The sequence below is a fragment of the Thermochaetoides thermophila genome (genome assembly GCF_000221225.1).
Source record: "Thermochaetoides thermophila DSM 1495 unplaced genomic scaffold scf7180000011820, whole genome shotgun sequence".
NCBI lineage: Eukaryota > Fungi > Ascomycota > Sordariomycetes > Sordariales > Chaetomiaceae > Thermochaetoides > Thermochaetoides thermophila.
The window spans coordinates 834,771-856,790 of NW_006383036.1; the positions used below are offsets into that span (position 1 = coordinate 834,771).

The 22,020-nt window shown below is 51.7% G+C and overlaps 2 protein-coding genes across 2 annotated transcripts; both read right to left on the bottom strand.

Moving 5' to 3' along the window:
* Positions 1 to 3,245: 3,245 nt before the first annotated feature.
* On the bottom strand, positions 3,246 to 4,700 carry CTHT_0052380 (putative sequence-specific DNA binding protein; the record flags this gene model as incomplete). The annotated part of the gene is made up of 3 exons (XM_006695515.1): positions 3,246 to 3,434; positions 3,495 to 3,803; positions 3,867 to 4,700. 3 exons carry the CDS (start codon positions 4,698 to 4,700, stop codon positions 3,246 to 3,248), a joined length of 1,332 nt encoding a protein of 443 aa, XP_006695578.1.
* Positions 4,701 to 18,268: 13,568 nt separating this feature from the next.
* Positions 18,269 to 20,668, bottom strand: CTHT_0052390 (glutamate-cysteine ligase-like protein; the record flags this gene model as incomplete). The annotated part of the gene is made up of 4 exons (XM_006695516.1): positions 18,269 to 19,360; positions 19,416 to 20,252; positions 20,309 to 20,540; positions 20,658 to 20,668. 4 exons carry the CDS (start codon positions 20,666 to 20,668, stop codon positions 18,269 to 18,271), a joined length of 2,172 nt encoding a protein of 723 aa, XP_006695579.1.
* Between the last annotated feature and the right edge of the window lie 1,352 nt (positions 20,669 to 22,020).

Below are 22,020 nucleotides of genomic sequence, written 5' to 3' on the forward strand. Positions count from 1 at the left end.
CTTGGTTTTCGCTTATATAGTAGAGAAGCGATAAGAACCTACTTAGAGCAGTGAGAGCTGGTGCTTTTGTTGGTTGAAGGGTTGCCTTGGAAGTGAGAGAGTCAGGGTTATACATCCTACCTAGAACTCTGCAGCTTCACCATCATCATCCAGTTGCTTTGACAAACTATTCTCTCACTTGTCTTCTTCACTACTGCATCCTGCCGATATCGCGAGTCCTTCGTGTCACCCTCCGACTGCCACGGCCGAACACGCTGGCTGGCACCCCTCTTTTCCATCCTTTCTCATTTCAGAAGTTGTGCTAATGCCTGTGTCACCCTCCGTGCTTGAACAGCCCTGGTCCTTGTTTTCGTGGCTTCCCAGCAATCCGTACGATTGGGCTGCGCCGTTTTCGTTTTCTCGCCCTTCAATGCTTCTCTCGGGAAATGTGGTTGGTGATAGATGATGGATTTAGGTCCAAAGCGTTACTCTTCAATCAATATCACACTACCCTGACTCCTGGATGTTCACACGGTCACCCATGTCCACCCAGCGGGGTGGGTAACCGGTGTATGCACAGCAGAGCAGTCATCAAAATGATCTTGTAGATGATCCAAACAACAACTGCTTGGCACTATACGGATTACCTGAGCTAGGTATCGTCCCTGCTGGTTCCGGCAGAAGGACAACCCACAGGCTCGGTCAGCCGCGGGAGAGGTGCCGGCCGTCCGCAATGCGTTGTGGCTGCCGCTCCTTGCCGCTTCCCTCAACCTCGGTTCTATTCTCCCAAAACAGAGTATGCGCATTGGTGATCGGCGCTTAAGATATTGGTGTTTGCAGGACAAAGGATGCAGCAGCTAACAAAGGAATTCAGCTCGACTTATCCTTGTCTGATTAGCCCTCCTTTTCATACCTGTAATGACATCACTTGGAGTCTCTGCAACTAAAGAATATGGAACTTCCTGCACTGGACCATAGTTGTGCGTATCTCACCCCCACTCTCTTCACTTTGATGGTCCGTTTCAAGAAGCGGGGGAATGGTAGTACAGCGTCCAGCACCATGGGCTCTAGCCGCGCTATGCGTAGGACGGCCTTATATTCTTGCCAGCATTTTCGGTCTCGGATTGGCAATCCATTCAGGAGCTCGAGCTGTGTCAACACAGAGTGGCAGAAGACTTAGTTGGCTGGTCACTCACAGGAAGGGACCTGGATACTTAGGCGACGGGCAGCCGCAGCCGCAGCCGCAGTACAGCTCACATACTCGCCTACAAAAACGTGCATACCCGTCAAACCGATGGGACACCGATTCGGAACGGGGGAATCCAAGCACACAACCAAAGACCTCTGTGATCAACCAAGCCATGATATCATCGAGAAGGGCAAGTCTAACCGATGCCAGGAAAGTATGTAGGGGGGAATATGGAAGAGAAGTCAAAAAAAGACAAGGGTAGGGGAAACCAGTCACCTAGTGATCCGGGAGGAAACTTCTCTGTGTGACACACAACAAGCCCGATGGTTCACACCAGCTGAGTACAGAGTAAACTACATATCAAGTAGTACACTGATCATAATCTTTGTTGATAGCGGAAGAGTTTGTCTCTCACCTCGGCATTCCTTCCCTTTCTCCCTGACGCCTGCCGCGAACTCGTGGTTGAAGTGAGCAAATTCGCTCCTTTTTCGGATCCTTTCGCTCAATATAGTATGCCCTTGCATGGAAAACCGAAGGGATAGACAAATTCGAGAGGTGATGTGAAACAATCACAAAGTCTAGCAATTAGTTTTTATGCTCTCTCCGACATGGCTCTCCTAGATTCCGGGACCCTCCCTGACCCAATCAAGCGGCCAGCCGGCGGCAGACCCACGAGAATGGCTGCCGGCTCGGCCCTGGCTAAGGGGCTTGGAGCAAAAGCGGGCCGCAACACTGGCCCACGGGAGCGGACGAGGAACTGCAGATACGTAAAAAAGTGAACTTATTTCTAAGGAGGTTAGTCATAACTGGCTACGGCTTGACGCAGGCATGTGCGAAATATGTAGTTTCACTTGTAATTCTGCAGTTCATCTGAACAAGAAATGAAAAGCTGAGAGTCGACATATGTAAGTTGTCTGAACTCGAAAGTTTGCCAAGGATGGAACTTGCGGATTTCCCGTATTTAATTTTGCCCGGGATCTCATTCGATCCAGAAGGTTAAAAACTGAGAAGTACAGCTTCAACAAAGAATAAAGTTAGCATATCAGAACTACAGTTAGATGGTCAAAAACTGGGTATTACTGGCTTTTGAGTAAGTGCTCTTGGGATTGAGAGCCGAGCTTCAAGTTCGAAAAAAGATCTTTAATGGTCTTTGTTGTACCTCAAAAGAAGGCAACAATCAACGCCCACTGTTGCGGCTGAGTTAGATACGTGTGCTTGGCTCGGAGAGAAACGGGACAAAGTGCTGGGTATTCAACCACACTGTTGAAGCAGACATGTCAAATCACCAGCGCCTGATAGGTTTAACAGCCAAGAACCAAACGAGAGAGGTTTTACGAGAACTGAGGAGGAAGATTGTCACATGCGTGTGAAACATGAGGTATTCCCAAACCTAACTATGCTCGCATTTCCACCACAGTCTGTGTCTGTTTTCCTAACTTGTCTAACCATTGATGTTTCCCTGATATCTCTGCCTACTCCCACGACCCAAACAACCAGCCAGCTTTCTAAACCCCTCCGGGGCACCAAATCAAGCACAAAAGATACAGGTGAATCACTCACAAACGCACACACAAGTGAACCCATACCCACACCGCATTAGTCACGGAGGGGGGAAGAGAGACAAAAACCCAAACCATAAATATACCCCTAAGAGTGATGACATATGTGGTTATGATAATGAACCCTTGACCCGAGTCCCTGGAGTGATGTCCATAAAAATAAAGGGGAAAACACCGTGCGGGTATGGGGTATAAATATACATACAATAAGAGCTTGGAAATACTTAGATGCAAAAAAGTTAGAATAAGTTATAGGGTCTAGACCAGATAGTTCGGGTATTTAAGATGACAAAGGAAACAATGATATATATGCCAATAATCCAGTAACAGCGTTGTGGTAGTTGTATAGAACGACTGCTGTTTGTTAAGAAGCGAATCGAACGACGTCGGCTCCGCCGCATTCGAGCGATCGATGTATGGTAATGCTTCCCGGTAACGACAGTATATGCTGGCTGCAGTTATTCCGGTGACTGATGTAGGTAGTTTAATCACACCCTGGACACACTTATCAGAAGAAGCTACTTTGCCGCTCCATCAGCGGGCTTAGGGCGGAGCGCTGATCGGCTGTCGAGCTGACGCTTGCGCTCAAGCTTGGCATAGTGAAGACCGCAAGCATTGCAGAGAGTACGAGCACCATCAGGACCGCGCCGCCACTCAGGTGTATCGATACGGTTGCAGCTGTGGCACCGGCCAGGAGGAGCAGCACGCTGTTTCTGACCCATTAGAACTAGTTCCATATTGATAGGATAGATGGAATGAAGACTTACACCACGCCGCTTCTTCACCTCGGTGGTCACTGGGGGATATGTTTGCTTGACGGCCTCACCATACATAGAAACGTCCTCTCCCTCCTTAGAACCGCCTTCCCGTGAGCGGTCGGTTTGCAACCGATTCTGCTGAATCATGTCCCTGATTTCTTCCAACTTCTTGAGCGCAAGCATGAAATTGTTCAACAAGGACGTGACTTCGTTCTCCGTCGGCATTCTGGACGGGATCGGATGCGACCCTTGCTGCTCCCGAGCCGCAGCGATGTACGCCTCGGCGAAGTGGTAGCCAGTCCGGCACGAGCTTGCCACCTAAAGCGCAAAAAAAAAAAAATCAGCAGGGCTTTACTCCAGTCTAAAAAGGATAAGACGTACCTGGCGCAACGCCTCCTCATAACCCCAAGTAGCGAAATGCTTATCCAAAGCGCTCTTATAATCTGCGGGACGAGCATTTTGACTATCGGTGACGCCCTCGTGATAAGAGGCCGGCCGTTGCGTCTCATATGGCGAAGTCAGGGGAGGGCCGCTGTGCCGAGGGGAAAGGGGGTAAGCGGGGGCGGCAGATAGGGGGAGTTGACCAGGCGGGAGCCTGCCTGTCTCTCCATAAAGACCGGTAATCGGCTGCGGTGGAGGCGGCGGGGGAGGTGGTTGCCGAATGGTCGCACTGAGGGGAGGTTGTTGTTCGGGATGCCTTTGATCAACCTCGGCGTGCTCGAGCTTGACTGGAGGTGACGGTTGCTGACTTGGGTATGTGTTCAATGGTGGGGGAATCGGCCGGGTGGGCAAAGCAGATCTCGCGGGATCGGAAAATGCGGGTAGTGGGTCGGGACGGGGGAAGCTTGTCGACGTCGGCAGCAGCGTCCTTGGCGACTGCGTTTTGTCGGGAGCTCCCACATTCCCAAGTGGCCTCGATGGTGCGGAAGAAAATGGGGAGGGTAGACTCGGGGGAGGTGGTATTGGAGCCGCCGAAGGTGTGCCAAAGGAAGACTTGACGTTGCCAATGACTTCCGAAATCGACGGCAGAGATTGCCGGTGGGCATGGGCACGAGCATGGTCCGACGAATCGTCCGATGGCCTGCGGGGCTCAACGGGGGAAATCATGCCGGGCACGCCCGAACTTGGTGGTGCTGAATGCGGGTATCCTGCACTGAAAGAGTTGTGGTGTTGGTGGTGATACGGGCCACTGGGACTGACTAATGCTGTCGCCATGGCTGGTGCTGGAGAGTACGATGTCTCGATTCTCTGGTCTCTGGGGCGCCTGTCAAGATGCTCAAGGCTGTTTGCAGTTGTGATTCCGCTGCATACATGAGCGACAGAGGTTAGAGCAAGTCGCATCAATCATATTTGAGAACAGGCCCACGGATTAGAAGGAACGGCCAAACAAACCTTTGCCTCACTCCCAACTCGCCCGCTTCCATAGCGGGCCTATTCAAGACCACGTTGAGATCCAGTGATGATAACCACGACTTCGCTTCTTACGCTCTCCCTTAAAGCATGCGCCGAGCAGGACGGATGGGCAGCAGTATGGTTGGCGCAGCAGTGTCGATATATGCGGTCTACGATGTTCGGGTGGAAAGCAGGTAAACAGGAAGGCAGCAAGGCGAAGTAGGGTGACAGCCCGTGTCAGAAGTCAAGCGAGGATCCAGACGTTCAAGCTCTGTTGAGAAGGCACAGCGTAGAGACGGCAGATGGGACAATCGAAGTATAGTGTAGCGTTGAGATAGGACGAAGAACTGCCGTCTGCGTCCAGGCGGATGTAATCGGTACGATGTGGGTGGGAATGTGCTGATGGGCAGGTGTACGGGTTTGCGGTCGACTCGACCGGCAGCGTTCTTCCAATTCCAACTCTCGTTCTCGTGGATCGTGTATTTGCCTATTGTCAAAGTGCCAAATGCTGACGAGCACAACAGGCTCTCACAGGTGAAGGGCAAATGTTTAGTGTTTCAATACGCAGCAAGATGCAGATAGTGTGCGGATCGAATGAAGAGGGCGAGACGAGACGAGGCCAACTGGAGGGTGGCGGGTGCAGGCCGGTTTTGTGTCTTCGCTGATTGTGCCAGCATCGAGCGCCGACTGACCATGACTGTGTGAAGGGGGGTCAAGGGGGGAGACGGCTGCCGCTCGGGGTCCACCCATAAAGCTGGGCACTGTGTGGATCGGGGGTGTGAGGGGGCGATGGATCGAGATCAGAGGTGGGTCACCTTCTCTCCCGTGGAAATGGGATTGTGGGAACGGCAAAGCTCCCACACCCTCGCAGTTCTGCCTTCCCTGCCAGTCTGGATGTGGGGCGGCGACCAGGAACGGTACGGATTACGGAGTATGTACTTCGACTGGGACCTTGTCACCCCATTCCTCTCTGGGCTGCCACGCCCCCTCTCCCAAACCCCCGTTGTCTCCCCTTCACTTCCGTATCCCGCGATGCACTGAGGGCAACCCAGACATGCCAAGCCTTGTACGGATGCCAGCTCTGTCTTTGCTGTGTGCTCCGCCTCCTGTTCATCTTACGAGCACACTAGTGAAGTGATGTCGCTGCCATTCGCCGATGCTCGAACGGTCTCCCGTTGGCACATTGGCAGCCTGATGATCTGATCCTCTCCCTCGGTGCGTCACAGATCTGGGTACTTGAAGCGCGGGTTGACCTGTCAACACCGGCTGCCTGATCCTCGACAGCGGGCTTGCTCAGAAGCGGCGAGTAAAGGTTGGAGATGATGCTGGCAACATATGGGTGATTATGAGGAAACACATACTAAAATTTTAGTCGATCATCCAAAAAGCTTCTTGCTTTGTATAAGGGATATAGAGCTACGGTCCAAGTGCACAAGGCCACAGTCAGCGCTAATGACCAAGACTGCGTACAAACCATCCACAAGATCCAATGTGGCCCATGAAGAACCGCAAAATCGGAGAAATACCCCGTAGTATAGTGTACCGGGAGAAGAGAGCGGTTCGAACGGTTGTGATAGAGGGCCTGCGCACAGAGTGAGCACCGGGAGCAGAAGTCCTCCGCAAGGTCCCCTAGACATTGGATCGCTGGGTTACGATCGCGGGTAATACAGGACGTGCAGATGCCGCATCTTTCATTGCAACGCGACCCGAGCAGCGACTCGATTCGCGAATCCGGCTCTCACCGGCTGCTGTTGGGTCCTGACCCGGCTGGGCAGGCCAATGGGCGCCTACAGCGACGGTGCCTGATGCAAGCATGCATGCACGGATTGTGGGTTATACTCTCCCTACATATAACGCGCCTGATGCCAACAGGATCATGTCAGCCCAACTGTAATTAGATCCCGTTTCCGTCTAGGGATTGAGCAGTGCTTAGATCGTCATGATGACCGCCGCGAATCCTGCGCTGATGGTGCCGGAGTGCGGGAACGGGGATTGGATATCATTCGGATTCGAGAGGCAGCCTAGTAACTTAGATCTCTAATCCGCGCTCCACGGTACGATTATTTACTCGGTTTCTTTGCAGAACAGATCCATTGGCGTGCCCAGGTGCTTGGGTTTGTTGGGAGGGAGGAAAGCTGTCCTCCGTGGCCGTGGCGCCCGCGGCAAAGACCCCAGACAGGCATACAGAAGTGGGGGGGTTTTGAACATCCATCCAGCCCATTCATTGGAAGAGATACCTGTGTGCGCAGATTGAATAGAAACAAGTCTCAAGCCAGAGTGATCCTTCGGGTCACTTCGACGGAGCTGGTACCACCTTGCTGGCCTTGTTCATTGAATGCGTCCGCTGAGAGTGTTGTGAGAGCATAATGTTGTGTTTGCTTGGGAGTTGTGTGGCATGAGCAGATCGCAAGCTCATTGGTTTTGAATTTAGTTTTCCAGAGCAGTATGGAAAAATCAAACTTCCCCGAAACGCAGAGTATCGAGCTGTCCGATCAAACACGGTGATACCCAGTACTCAGCTTCTGAACAGAGTAAGCAACGGGGAAAAAAAAGACAGTAATGTCTATCTGGCGACTACTCGGTCTAAATGCAGCCCGGAATAGCGGTACACAGGTTCGCCATAGATGCCCCATAGACACACCACATCCAACTGCCCCTGTAGGCCTCGCCTATCAAGGGCATGATGGGAGCCAAGAGTTCTTCAGTGTCAGGCACTAGAAAGATCCTGGACAACCTGACTGGTACTGTGCCCATGTCGGGCATGCTTTTCCCGAGTGATAAATCCTTCCACGCCCAGCCGACGGCCTTGCCTGAGGTGACAGTGCACCGTGTCAACACCTGACTTAACCGCCAAGTGAAGAGTGTGTATGGTTACTTGCCGGAGAGGCCTACAAAATATCACTGACGACTTTTTGGTTGGCTGGCGTGGTGGTGCATCTACAAGTAGGACGATAAACACGGCTCCAGGGCAACCGTCATTTTCCACATTCTACGCATGATGATCTTCTCTGTGACTGTTCGATTCGGTAACGATCTCGATATCCCTGTTTTGAGGCATGTATGCACACACTGCTATGGTATTCCGCGGCAAACTAGGTTTTGTACTGCGCAAAACTCTTATGTATAACTTGGATAGACCACCGTGCATCATAGCAACAGACGATCAGCCCTGCACACCACTGCAAGATCGCATGGATCCCCAGGTGTTCTTGAATCTTGTCCGGCTGCAGCGGAAGTTTCTGTGGGCATCTTCCCAGGCATCCGCCGTTCCATCACAGTGGCAGCACCCAACCGGAGAGCCTCGGCAGACGAGCAAGCGTTGAGCAGTATGCAGAAGGCTCGAAGTGATCGTCCTTTGGCCGTACAAAACATTAATAATTAGTGTGCGACATAGTTTCAGCAGAGATACCGATTGCTCCATCCACAGCATGGCACCATCTCGATCGTGTTCGAGATTGAGGAAATGATCAATCGGGCCATCTGGGATCATGGATCTTGGCGGGCCTTCTAGAAGGAAAGGATTTCGTTCCGCCAAGACAGAGCTCCAGTTGGGTTTCTGGCCATTTTGCCATCCCGGGAAGACAGTGCCAACAAGCCAGGCCGGGCACGAGGCGGTGGATCACGATGCCACCTCAGCAGCACGCTAGCAGACCCGACGGCCAATAACCATGTGGAGGCTCCGATTTTGCGGTCGACAGCTACCGATGAGGAAAATGTTGGTGTGAGCTAGGGCTCACCTGAAGAACGGTGCATGGCTGCTAGTGCAGTGTAGATGCGTAAATCAGAGTTGTTGAGAAAAGATAATGTGTGACTGCTACAGAGAATCTCATCGAAGCACTCGAGACTGTTCAGCTGGTATATTGGACGGCTCAGCTTCTTCATCCTGAAGGATTGGTGGATCCAGAACAAACAACGGTCGGCCCACAGCCGTGGTCATCGGGCAACAAAATGGCGCCCGAGAAGGTGAAGCTTCGTCACCAGATCACCGATGTGTGGCCACCGGGACAGACAATGGTGCGGCACAGTGAGATCGTGCCCTACTGCGGAATGTCACTCTAGCATAGAATCGTCCGGTAAATCACACAAGGTTCTCAACTTCGGCCTTTCCATGGAGCGAGTGCCCATAATCGCCTTTAATGGTCCGATTTTCCAAGGCTGCGCACTCCGTAGAGGCTCCATTTGGCAGTTTCAAAAGACGATCTCTATTGTGCACCTCCTCAGTTTGGCGAAGGATGGGAAGAGAGTTCCGTAATCCATATCCATCGGTGAATCTACAGGTTTCTCTCAAGCGGTAGAGATGCTCTTCGAGAGCGACGCCAATACTGCGGTGTGTCTAACCCTATGCAGGACGTCATCGCGTGAAGTGTACACTGTACATACGAGTATCGGCACTTGGCTCCATTCTGTCACCGCGCGATCGATAGTCGATCCACGGCAAACATTCCGGACACGTGGGAGTGATGGGAGCTTTTCGCGTTTTGCTGGAATGTGCTGCAACAAACCGGAAGGACAGGGCTGTTTGATGCCCAGTGATCGCGATCTGGCAGCGCCGCTCTTTTCGCCCCCTACCCCCGCGGGCAAAGCGTCATGAGATTGAGGGCGAACCAATTTTAGCGCTGTGCCACATTGCCATTGCAGGAAAAGTGCCAGCATGAACGCGTGGAAGTTTGGCAGTGCCCTCGCCTCGCTAATCGAACGGTTGCATCGGCCCCGTGGAAAGCTTGCCCTTGGCTTCCATGTCAGAGACAGGAACAGATCCGAGGGTCGCAGGCGGGGCCACGAGAAAACAACCATCTGCAGGCTAACCGACCGTCCCGCACATCGTAGGCCAATCAAGTTGCAGGGCGTTTGCTCGCATGGTGATGGTGGAGCTTTGGGACGGACACGTTCGGCAGAGCAACACCGAACAACCGAAAAGCACGCAGGAGCTTTAAAATCAAGGATCGATCGAAAACAGGTCAAAAACAATAAGAAACGAAACGTTGCACCTCTGTCGAGTCTCAAGCCGTCACTGGATGAAACATTCGACGGGACTGCAGGTCAAAAAGAGCTCTTTTGTCCCGACCAACCAGCAAACAACGCCTTTTCGTCCTATACACTCAGCTATAGACACAGCCCGCCCTCCCCCACCTCGCAGCCGGTCTGCGAGCTGCTCCCTTCTCCACTGGTCGACCAATCTTCAGGCTGGGCAGCAAACGACGCATATTACGCTACTTAGACGGCGCTACAGACAGAGGAGCGGGCGGCTCTCAGGCACCAAAAACTCCTATCAAAGAACGCCAACGACGCATCCATGACTTCAGCTGTCTCAATCAGGTCCATTACAACCGCTTTGGCCTCCTCTGCTGGGCTGCAAATAGGAAAGCCAAGCCCACGACGGGACCCAGCAGAAGGGAAAATTTGGAAATCGAATGGGCATCGTCATTTCGGCTGGAGCTTCAGTGTCAGTCCCACTTTATTCGACACGTGCGAGCCTGGCTCGCAGGCAGGGTTCTAAGCAGGGACTGTGGGAAATTTTCTGGTCTGAAACCCCACGAATGGATGGAAGCGTGCACATTCAAAAGGCTAAAAATACCCCGGGCTTCAACCAAATCTTCTTGGCAAGACGGTGCGGGGGATGCTGATCCTGTTCTTGGAGGGGGGGGGGGAGAGTGATATTGTCATGGCAACCAAGCCTAGAGTTTTTGGTTGTCCATGCATGCACTTTCGCGGGGTCCAACCAGGGCTAGCAACATCAATGGGAGCTTTGGGATGGACCGGATGCTGTCCTCTACAGCATTTGCTGAGGTTACATGCACGCAGTTGGAGAAAGTGATGGTAAGTAGCATCCCAAACTTCTTTTTCTCGACAGCTTGGAAGACTTTTATGAAAGCTTTGACCTGGGGATGGCCTACTTTCAATCCGCGAAATTGAACGGAGAGCAGGTGAGAGTCAGATCCCTTCACGGGAATCGGAGAAGTGGAGCCAAGCCTCAATCCATTGATTTGATCTCCTCAGTGCAGCACCATTGACTCCATTGACTTCATTTTGTCTCCCTTCATCGGTAATCAGCACCGCGGTTTTGCAGGCTGCTCCATGGCCTCTCCACGAAAAGGATGAGCATTCCTGGGCCGTGCTAGTCCTGAGCTTATGTGAGTTTGTGATCGACAAATAGATCACAGCACAAGGCAAACATTGAACCAGGCGAAAAACAGTCGAAAGCCAAGCCAAGCTCCCACGGTCCAACACTATGGGAAAGGAAACGGAATTTGTCTGGTTTCAGTGCATAACGCTCCGCTCTCAGCAGCTATGAATGTACAGGTACTTGGCCCTAGATAAGAATGCGAGGCAATAGCCATGCTGCTAGACCTCGGAGAAGTATTGATACGCAGCTGCAACAAGACCCGCAGCATGGGGAGATCGCATGCCCCTTGCGATCGGCGATGGTTCCTGATTGGGCAATCGCAGGAAGGCTGGCCAGCATCAAGGGCAGAGTGTAGCCTGGAATCGATTGGCCGCGGGAATGCCAGCCGCATCCCAAGATCAGGCCATGGCTGCAGGAAATCACATCTCACAACCCGTCCGCTGGGTTCATCTGACCGGGTCCGATACAGTGGACCGATGTCGCTGATAAAACGCAGCAGTGCGCGACTGGTACTGTGCGCACTGTGGACGCTAGCGATAGTATGTGAGATGATCCTACCTTTTTCCCATGGGTCAACGATGATGGTGTTGTGCAGCAGTGCGCTTTCTAGATCATTTGTTCTGCCCTACCAATTTGATCCCCTCCCCCCCCCTTCTTTTGGCTTCAAGAGGCCATGCATTTATCCATCCATCCATCCGTCCAGCAGTCATCGTAGATGTCGATGATGATGGTGAAGGTCGATGGCACTGAACCGAGCGCCTCGGAGCTGAGCCCCGCGCTTTTCAGCGAGTGCAGTAGTAGGATAGTAGGACTGGCTGTTCGCTGTTGCGCACACACAGATGCGCACACACACGTCTATATTTCTTAGCCCCACCCCCGGCATCGCTCTTCTGCACATCGCGCAGCTTACCAAACCATGAGATTGGCTGACAGGAATCAAGGCCATGCCAGATTGCGGCTGTGAGATGAAGTTGCTGCGGAGGGGCAGCGTATGGAGAAGAGCTTGAATACGTATTGGATGTGTGCTCGGTCTGCATCTGGACAACCATTCAAGCCCGTTTTGCTAAGGTCTAGGTAGGCTAGTCGTCCGTATCTACCAGTCGCAGCTAGCAGGGGCCGCATGACTTGAAAGCACAATGCTGGCAGGCTGCCAGCGGCTTTCTGGGTTCCATTGTGGACGCTAGCGAATGCGAATGATGTTCCAAAACTCCCGTGTGCTTGTGCCTTGCCATGTGGCGTAGTCTGAGGCGGCAACCTTCTGCGGAAGGGCGGGCAGCATCGACAGCGCGGCCTGAGGGTTTGTCAGACCGGGGCGGTCTGCTCCCTTGGCTCATCTTGCGTGTCCCGCGTCTGGGGACCAAAACTGATCGCGCGGAAGCAACTTGTCTCCGATGGCGGGAGAGATAAGTTAACTTGCGGCTACCATGAATACCACACATAAGCGAATGTCGTCATCAGTAAGTACATACGATTGCCCCCTGCGTTTTCCTAGGTAACCAGCGCCTTCGATAATGTATGTGCTCCGTAGCATAGCTCGTATGGGCTAGACATACGTACAGCACACATGCCCAAGCGTCAGACCTTTGTCTTGGCATGGACACTCTACTCCAGACTACAACCTCAATGACGACCGCCCTCCCGCGTGGGGATCCGAACAATGGACCAGAAAACCACACAGACGCAAGGTTTGGTTCTCCTCTCGGAATACTGTAAATTCTGCATGAGTCGGAGTTTTGGCCGCAGCTTTTGTCCCAGCGAGGGCGGACACGCAAGGCACAGACTACATTCAATACCACACCCCTGCCACCCCGCCTCCAAGCCTTGGGCGATACGATGTGAACGTATGTTCTACAACTGGAACAGTCTCCGACATGGAAAGAAAAAGAATCAGAGAATACAACACCAGTGAACTGGTCTGCCCACCCCTCCGGGCCTAAGGAGATGCTGATGAGACTGTGGCAGTCTGGCGTAGCTGCGTCCTCCCTCCCTTCATCAAACCAACCGCCACAATCACCATCAACAATGAAACATTCCTTCCTGAAATATGCTGGCCCCAACATGTTATTCTTGTTCGCCATGGCATGAGCTCGGCCTTGGATCTTCCTCTTACCATATCCGATCTCCCATCAGGCCTTATTTCGAATCTTGCATGCCATGCGTCTCCGCTACGGCGTGGCCGCGGAAGCTCCCACCCCACAGGATTCTCCGGCTCCCGATCGCCTGATCGGAAGAATTTCAGATCCATGCTTCTATACTACCTATCTACCCTAATGTAAGGCCTATCCAGCAAAGACGCACCCTTGGCAGCCGGCCCAACCGCTTGGACATTGTGCGTGCATGTGTGCCCGATTAATTAACTGCAGGTCGCGACAGCGCCGTGTTCTTCATTGGCACGTCTTAGACTCCCGTGGCTGTTCCCCGTCTTCCTCGCTGACATTCTCGGCTCAGATGCTGTGAACCAGTAACTAGGCAGCCAAATACCTGGGTATCAAACACCAATGAGCTCTGCTTTAGATGGCATGTCAGACGGAATATGTCGTAGGTGAATCTCTCTGGTTATAGCTGCATTCTCAAGCCATTGGTGTTGAAATTTTTGTCTCCTGGTGTTGTGCTACGTATGCCATTGCTCAACGATGCAGAAACTCAAACGAAGAACGATCAGGGCTTCAAACATCCATTTACACAAAAGAGAACCCTACCGGGAAGGACTTCCTATGACCAACCAAGCACAGACAAGGCTCTGCTCAATACCCGGTTTACGGATTATGTCTCTGCAGGGTTGAAACACTTGGTGGGAACGCTCAATGCCGGTTACCTATCTCTCGAACCGACACAGGCACAACACGCATCGATATAGCGGGGATGCATCCCCCTCCACGTTTTGTCTTACTCGATTACAATTCTATTGGTTACTGATTTACTTGACATCTGCATGTCCCGGGACGAGTTGGGGAGATGTATCAGGCCGGACTCGTTGTCAGCCTGCAGTTCGCCTTGTTGAAGAGCTCCCCTACCAGGCTTCGAGCACCATGTTCCGAATGGAGGGGCAGCGACCCGGTTTCTTGTTTTCGTCTCCCTGCCCGAAACGGCCAAAGGCATCTGGAGGCTTGCTCATGGATGCACCGGCACGGTCTTCAACAATGGCAACTGCCACGGACGGCGCGGCAGGTAGCTGTAGCTTGTGTCACACCGGTTAGCATCTTGTGCTCCCTCCAGCAACCCGAAAGGAGGTAGACCATGAGAAATACCTGCGCTGAGTACATAGTAGCACTATCTTCTACACCACTTGCATCAAAACAAAGCTCGACATACAATACAGGCTTCACGTGGTATGGTGTTTCACGAATGAGACAATATCACAAGCCATATCATCGTGGGTGCCAAACTATCGCCATAGGTCTTGGCCGGCCATCCTAAGCCGTCGAGGATCTCGGCAAGGCACGATCCGTACAGTATAACGTGCATATTGGGCACGTGTCCGGATGTATCTCTCCGCTGAAGACGACCAACTCGACCCGAAAGTTAGGCGGGACGCCACGATACAACGCTGCATATGGAGACAGCACAATTTACGAGTCCCTCAGTACACAGTCCACCATATTGGTTGAAACTAAGAACAATGTCGGTATCATTCTAGCAAAGACGGTCACAGCCATGAAAAGTCTCAATCGTGGACGCTTTCTGGGAGCAGTGAGTCTTTCAGCTTGGCACAGAAGGGTTGTCAATCTAAGACCACACATGAAGTGCACAATTCCAGGAAAGATATCCTGCCTTTGTGCAAACATTATCACATGGGACGGGCGCTATTTTCCCACCAACTCCCAAGGCGGCTGCGCACTTAAGCGCTGATCTCAACGCAAAAATCAACCGTTCGCGGGTTCCCACGTGCAACAACGGAAATGAGCGAGAGACATCACCCTCGTGGGCACGCGAAGAAAAAGAAAAGCAATGCTTGGCTGTGGCGCTGGCTTGGGGTGTCATTTTCCAAGAGGAACTATCACCATGAGAAGGGAAACATCCCTGTTTACTTAGCTTCTCTCCCTCCACCCGACACCGTTGCGTTGCGCGTGGCCACCACGTTTACTGCTTTGACGAACAAGCCGCCGTTGTTCATTCCCAAATTGGGGAAGCGCGGTTGCGATAACTGGGGTATGTGTGGCCAGGGAGTGTGGATTAACATACCAAACCTGGGAACCTGATGATAACCAAGCCGGGGATGGTGACAGTGAACCAAGCTCCTATAGTATCTTCATCGTCAATGCTGACCTCAAAAAATGGATCCCGTATGTTTGGATTCGTGCGCATGTGCTTGTAAGCCGTAGTTCTCATTCTACCCACTGACCCGTACATTTTTGAATTTGGCGAGGCCATGCCCCCGATCGACCCAACATGATCTGATGACCCAGATCGATCTCGCTACGAGAAAGAGTAACCAAACCAAGCCGCTGGAATTCGGAAACAAAACGCAAGATCAACTTGCATGCGCTAGCGCAGGACCCTGTCTGGGGTGCTTCTCCTTCACGCCGCAGGAACACAGGGCCAGTGCACCACTCGGTCCTTCTTATCACTGGTGGTTTCCTCAATACCCAGGGAACACAATGCGTGATGAGAGACAAACATTGAAAATGAGGGAATGGGTGGTGAAGAGCTCAGACTAGCATTTTTGATTACAAGTTCATTGACTTACAAGTGTAATGCATTTTGTGCTCCTGTCAATCCCCTACAAATGTTGCCTGACATCTTTGACTCCTGTATCAACGTTATTATCAAGGCACCAGACATCATCCCATTGTATGGCATCAATTAGTCTGCAGTGGTATGCCGTCACGGAAGAATGACGGAGAGGCCGAGATTAATGCTTGCTACCCAGGATTGCACTTACAGGTAAACTAGACCGTAGGTCTTTTGGAAAATCACATTTGCCTATCATTGGTCTTTACAGTGCTGAAAGCTTGTTTAGTTCGGATGCTTACCTGCCTGATTAGCCACGAAGAATTCTAATTCACGACCTTTCTTGAATACGCTTCGGAGTATCTGTCTAAGCCATAAACTTAAACAGGATGCAAACTGAAGCTTCAAGGCTCAGAAATCTGGATTCGGGTTTCTCACTTTTGAGAGCATCAATTTTGCCGGCTTTTTTTGCCGATCCCTTGTGAAACATATGCCAGAAGCCTACATGAAAGTTTATGATCCTTGGGAAGGGTTGATTAAACAACCTTAACTCAAAATATTATGTTCACAGAGATAAATAATATATCCAAATAAGACAATTGTCTTGCTTGCTGACATTCAGTTCGCACTGGCGATACTGCTAGATACCACACCTACCTACACTGTACCTAGATAATCCTCAATAAACAGAGCACATGCGTTCAGCTCGCGAGTGCGTGCAAGACTACAAAAAAGGCAAACCTTGAGAGACTGAGAGGCCGCTCTGATCAACGAGAGCATTTCCCTGCTGGCGGATGTGTAGGCGTTCGGGGCTGAGACATACAGAGCGCGTGAATGACATGCAATTGCATGCATCATGTGTGCCGGAAAGATGGATGGAGGTTGCCCTGCATGAAGACAAGACAAGCAAGTTGTGTCAAGTACTAAATCAGTCATCCTGTATGAGGGAAGATTCTCATCGATCGTTTATAGGATTCTTTCTTGGGACTCCCTAGGGGCTGAAGAGGTGTCAATTCTATTGATGCCGGTGTAGATGTAGTTGATAAGTCAGATAGTTCATGACCGCAACACCTATAGAGATCAAGTCACGTCCATACCGGCGAAAGGATAAGAAGTGACCGTTAAACGCTATGTATGCACTAAGAGAAGCATAAACTCTCTGCATAACAACTTCGCCATATGCTATGCGCTAAACATGAGGTAGTTATCGTGGCTCTTCACTTGTTCCCCAAGATTTTCACTTCTCGCCGATCTCACCAACCATGTGCTCCCCCCTCCTGCGACATACAGCCTGTACAGTGCAGCATGCAAATATCACACGTCAGCTACCAAGTGACCGACCAACCAACCAACAGGCGAAGGGAAAGCCGACAAACCAACCACAACAAACTCAATTAACAATTCCCTCCTTCACTCCACCACTGCCACTCATAATCCCTGCCGCCACCGTGAAGTTTCCCGCCTTGAAAAGCAAATGCCCACTCACATAACAGGCAAGCGTGTGAAAAGCACGCGCGTGGCTGGCTGGGGGCCAATCCCAGCCGTTGAGATGGTACGATCTGGAGATCTCTATTGCGTTCGCCTCTTGCGATTTTCGTGAAGGCTTGGGATTGACCACTGTACGGGAGCGGAAGCAAAGGAAAAAGAAACATATGGAGCCGAGTGCATCCGGTCTGCCGCTCGGCCCGGTTGGTAAGCATTACGAAGTCCCTGCCCGGTGAGGATGACGAAACGGGACAATAGCACGCAGGTGAGGGAGAAAGTCCTACAAAGGATGAGAATTACCAGAGTATTTCCAACAGCGTGTTTTCTGACAGGTCTGCTATAATCGTACGATGAGCAGGGGGGGGAGCTTTAAGCAACGGTTTTGAAGATAAAGAATTGATGACTTTGACTGGCTATCTTGTTTCTGACATGTAACCCTATTGAGTTGACAAGAGTCGTCGGATGCAAGGAGCTGAAGTTGAAGCATCTTCACTCTGACTCATTACCCTAACTGAGCTCACTTCGTCTGAATGGGAACATCCTAGAGAGTGGAAGAAACCCGTAGATTAAGTAAAGAAAGGCCTAAGATACTGACTGCCCTGTCTGGGAAAAGAAAGACTGGGTGACGAGAATGAGGAGGCTGAGGAGGGGTAAACCCGAACACATCAGGTAAGCCTTAAAGACCAGTCAGGTTGGAATCAGGAGATAAAATGGAGAAATGTCAAGAACCACACCGCAACTTCGAGAAGCTGCCATGAAGTCCGTGATGGAACAGAAATGCCATTGAACAGTTGACAAAGTGGACAATCGAACCATCCATGTGCAGACAAGTTCGTGAATGGACACCATCAAAGCATGAAACACCATGAGAGTTGCTGTGAACTAGCAGAGAGTAACTTAGAAATAGCAAGACTCGCAAAGTGCTGTCAACCCGCTCTATGCAACAGATCGCCTTCCCATACACGATGTTGATATCCATCATGTCATATCCTCGGTTGAGTTGAATGCGACGGGTGTCTAAAGTCAGAGTGTTCCAGAGCTGTCTTCCACCATTCCAAGAGTACATTGTGAACGTGCAGCCCGATTAAAAACCTTCAGACAACCCCAGAATTTAATGGATAGGATCCTTAGGAACAAACCTCCCCAAGAACTTGTCCACTCCCCACACGCTCTCCCCCTTACCCTCTCCTATAGCCACAACAGCTCCCACAAGATCCTTTGCGATCTCTTCACCAACAACACTATCCTTTTCATACCTTGGATGTCTCGCCACGAACTCTCTGATCCAGTGGGCCGCGGTCCACAGCTCTCCTGAGGCACGCTTGCGAATCAGGTCCAAGTACCGCGCCAGCTGGCACCGGGTCGTAACGTCGACATTGACCGAGTCGAGGTATGACTCAACGAGGGGGATCAGACCAGGGAAGTCCTCCTCCTCAAGGTAATCAGAGTGGTCGTAGTCGTCTTGTTGAAGGTCAGGCTGCTGTCTCTGGTATTGAGAGTTTGCCCGAGCGTAGGCAGTGCCGTTGATGATCTCGTTGATGGTCATCAGGCGGTACTCAGACTCAACCGGAGCAGCGGGAGTGCTCGAACCAGAAGACGTAGACATTGGTGTTGAGGTTCCCGAACCAGACCGGGAGGAGGCCGAGCGAGATGGCCGTGAGGGAGGGAACAGGTTGCGCCGGAAATGGAATCTGCGAGTCAGCACAGCGTCGCGGGCATGAGCAGTCTCCATGTTCTCGTCAACCTTTCTGATAGGGATGTAGAAGTTAAGGCCAAAGCTGAGAATGACACGAGTAACAAGAACGATGAAGACAGCAAAGGCTGCGTTCTCGAAGTCGGTGATTTGGATCTCCATGGGCCGGAACTCGACACGCCAGCCGATATTATTGTCGGCAGGTGGGGGCTTGAAGCGCATGTGCTGCCAGTTTGTGCTTTGAATGTTCTCAAAATGGTCTGTCTTAGTCAAGTCGAGTTCCTGGAGGTCCTCAGAGAAGATGACAATGGGATCACGAATGAAAAGATGGGCGAAATGAGTGGCCAGCCGGTCGTCCATGCCGCCGTCCAGGAGCTGCTGCTTGATAGACTCATCAATAACGAGATCGGGATCCAGATACTCGGGGCGCAGCCTCGGGTCTTCAGAGATGTATGTCGAGTTAGAGGCGTAGCGAGACTTGGGAATCCGCCAGCGGTCATTCTTCAGGGGCTAGTCGAACCTGTTAGCTGCTATGATATTCCAACAATTAAGAACAGAAGCACACCTTCTCGCCTAGCTCTTCAGGAGTCCGGTCATCAACAGCTTTGCTGATCTGATTCCACCTGACATCTGTATCGGCCAAAAATCCCTTGTAAATAGGAGTGGCAGCAGTCAAGGCCAGCATGATGGGACCCAGAGGGCTCAATTGGTCGTACATCTGGCGACCTTCGGTAATGTTCTTGGCCTGAAAAGTGATCTGCAGGCAGCAGCTACCCATACCAAAAGCCATCGCATCCATATGAATATAGTTATCCGGAGCCGCACCGTTGCGTACATCGTCGTCCTCGGGCCAATTGTGCAAGTCATAGTTAACAGTCGGGTCCTTCCATGGCCAAGGTGTCTTCTCATCGCGGAAGACAGGCACATTCACCTGCACCTTGCGGCCTCTGCGAGCCCTGATATTTGCAGCGAGTGTCGGGAAGCGAATGTGAGGGTTGGCGATCTCGTCAGGGACGAATTGTGACCTTAGTTTGGGGCCTGAGACTGGGTAGAACGGTTCCGTGAAGACCCCCGGGACACCGAGTCTCGGGAAGGTCGTTAGGGTGATTGGATACTCGTTTGGCAACATGTGTGCTTTGGCAATCCTCCTCCTGGCCTTCATGTTCGGCTCGACTTCCAGTAGTTCTCTGAACTCGATTCCCCATGGCTTCCCAGGGGTAGCCTCGAGCATAAACCGGCCGAATTCAGGGTGGAAGACTGGGGGTGACCGTGTGGACTGCCCATCCGCAGCTTTCTCGGGCACATCTTTGATGTTCTCCAGAGCTTTCAGAATGTCTGCTTGCCTCAAGGATAACAACACCTTGGGGCTTTCCTTAGAATAAACCACAACCAGATACTCAACCTATAATGCAATTAGACACAGGCAAGCGATCTGTGTTGGGAAGCAAGGAACATTACCTCATCACCCCAGAGCATCGCATCACGCTCTTTGCCCTTGGCTTTGTTCCATATCTCAAGAAGTTGCTGCGGAAACGGTGTCAGCCTGATCTCCATTGCATCATTCGCTTTCCCAGCCTTCACGGAAGGCAGGAGGGACAACATAAAGTCTGAACGGACCTTGATACCCCATGACCTGACAAGATTGGCCTGCTTTTTGGCATCTGGCCAATCCAAGGCCGTTCCAAGTGCTCTTTACGGAGAATATCAGTATGTCGTCATGAACAAATAACCAAGATGGATTGCAGCGCAGCGTGCGATACCGCGGCGCATGTAACGGGCAGACGGAATAGGGGGCGGGGAGACGCACAGGAGACCCATTGTTATGTAAACTTATGTGGCCAGTTACCCCTGAATGGATGTCAACAGATCGTCTTTGTTACACGGGCTATTGCTGCTGTCCACTTGTAGACGATATTGGGAAGATATCCGGCGGCAGATGGCTTGTCTGAATGGTTAAGAAACGGAAAGACTGTGGCTTTGCAAACGGTAGAATCTAAGGCTGATTGATGACTCCGTGAACTTTGGACCGTATCCTGAAGCTTTCAAAACTGCCAACGACTGTTCGGCAGCTAACTAAGAGAGCAAGGCTGGTGGCGACAAAGATGAATAACCGATGATGATAGTGGCAGCAATGTTCCCACAAAATCCGGATTGGTACCTGGATGTCGTGAGAAAGGAGAGGGCTGATGGCTGATAGTGACTTAGAAACCTCCTTAGGCAAAACTTCCTAACCGCGTTCTCGGTCTTCTCCTTCTATTACTCACACAAGTTCCCCAAATCTTCCCACGCACTTGGGCTCACGCTTTACCAATTCTTGCTATGGTGCTCGTCAACACCAGGGCAGAGACACAACAGTGTGGATGACGACTCGTTCAGCGTGAGTGGCGACAACAGCGTAGCACTCCGTAAACAACCCCTCTCAGGTCTAAGAGCTCTCCCCCTGGTAGCAGCCAAAGCCTCGCAGCTGGGTGCGTCTTGGCGTGCAGATGCCGAATCAGAGGGTAAAGAAGACGAGCTCAAACCGCTGGAGTAAAGGTGTCATTCAGAGCACGCAATCGCACCGTCTCCCAACTAACCAGTCCCGTGTTACGCGGGGGTTAAGCCGCATTAAACAAGCACCTTGATGCTGAGATTGTTACCCAGACCGATGCGTGTCGCCGTATGAGTTGCAAACTTAGATGGCTTTCGGGGATGGCGTGTTATGTGTAGAGGGCTTCTTGGTGGTGTCCAAGAAAGGAACGCCATTCAGATGTGAACACAGGGTCGAGCCGTGGAATGAAAGCGGGTTTTTTGCTTGGTGAGTCTCTGTTGACTTGATGACGGATGACGTTGGCGACGTCCTGCTGCTCTTCAGTCTCACCTCCCAGCACAAAGCAGGTATAAATATCAACAAAAAGCCGCTGACTCCCGCTAATAAGCGTCGGTTAGTAATATACTTCACAGACTCATCCAATAAATGGTTCGTCAAGATCTGGGAGGAGGTGGTGCCTGGAAATTTTCGCAGGATATGGGGGCAACAAGGGGATGCGACGCTGAACAATGGGAAACGGGCACCTCCCCAAAACGGAGAAAGGGTTCCGACAGCGGGGCCAACGAAGGCACCGTCTAGCCGGGACCTGAGCGGGCGGGACGGACGGTGGGCTCTCTCTGTCAATCCGATCTTTTTTTTT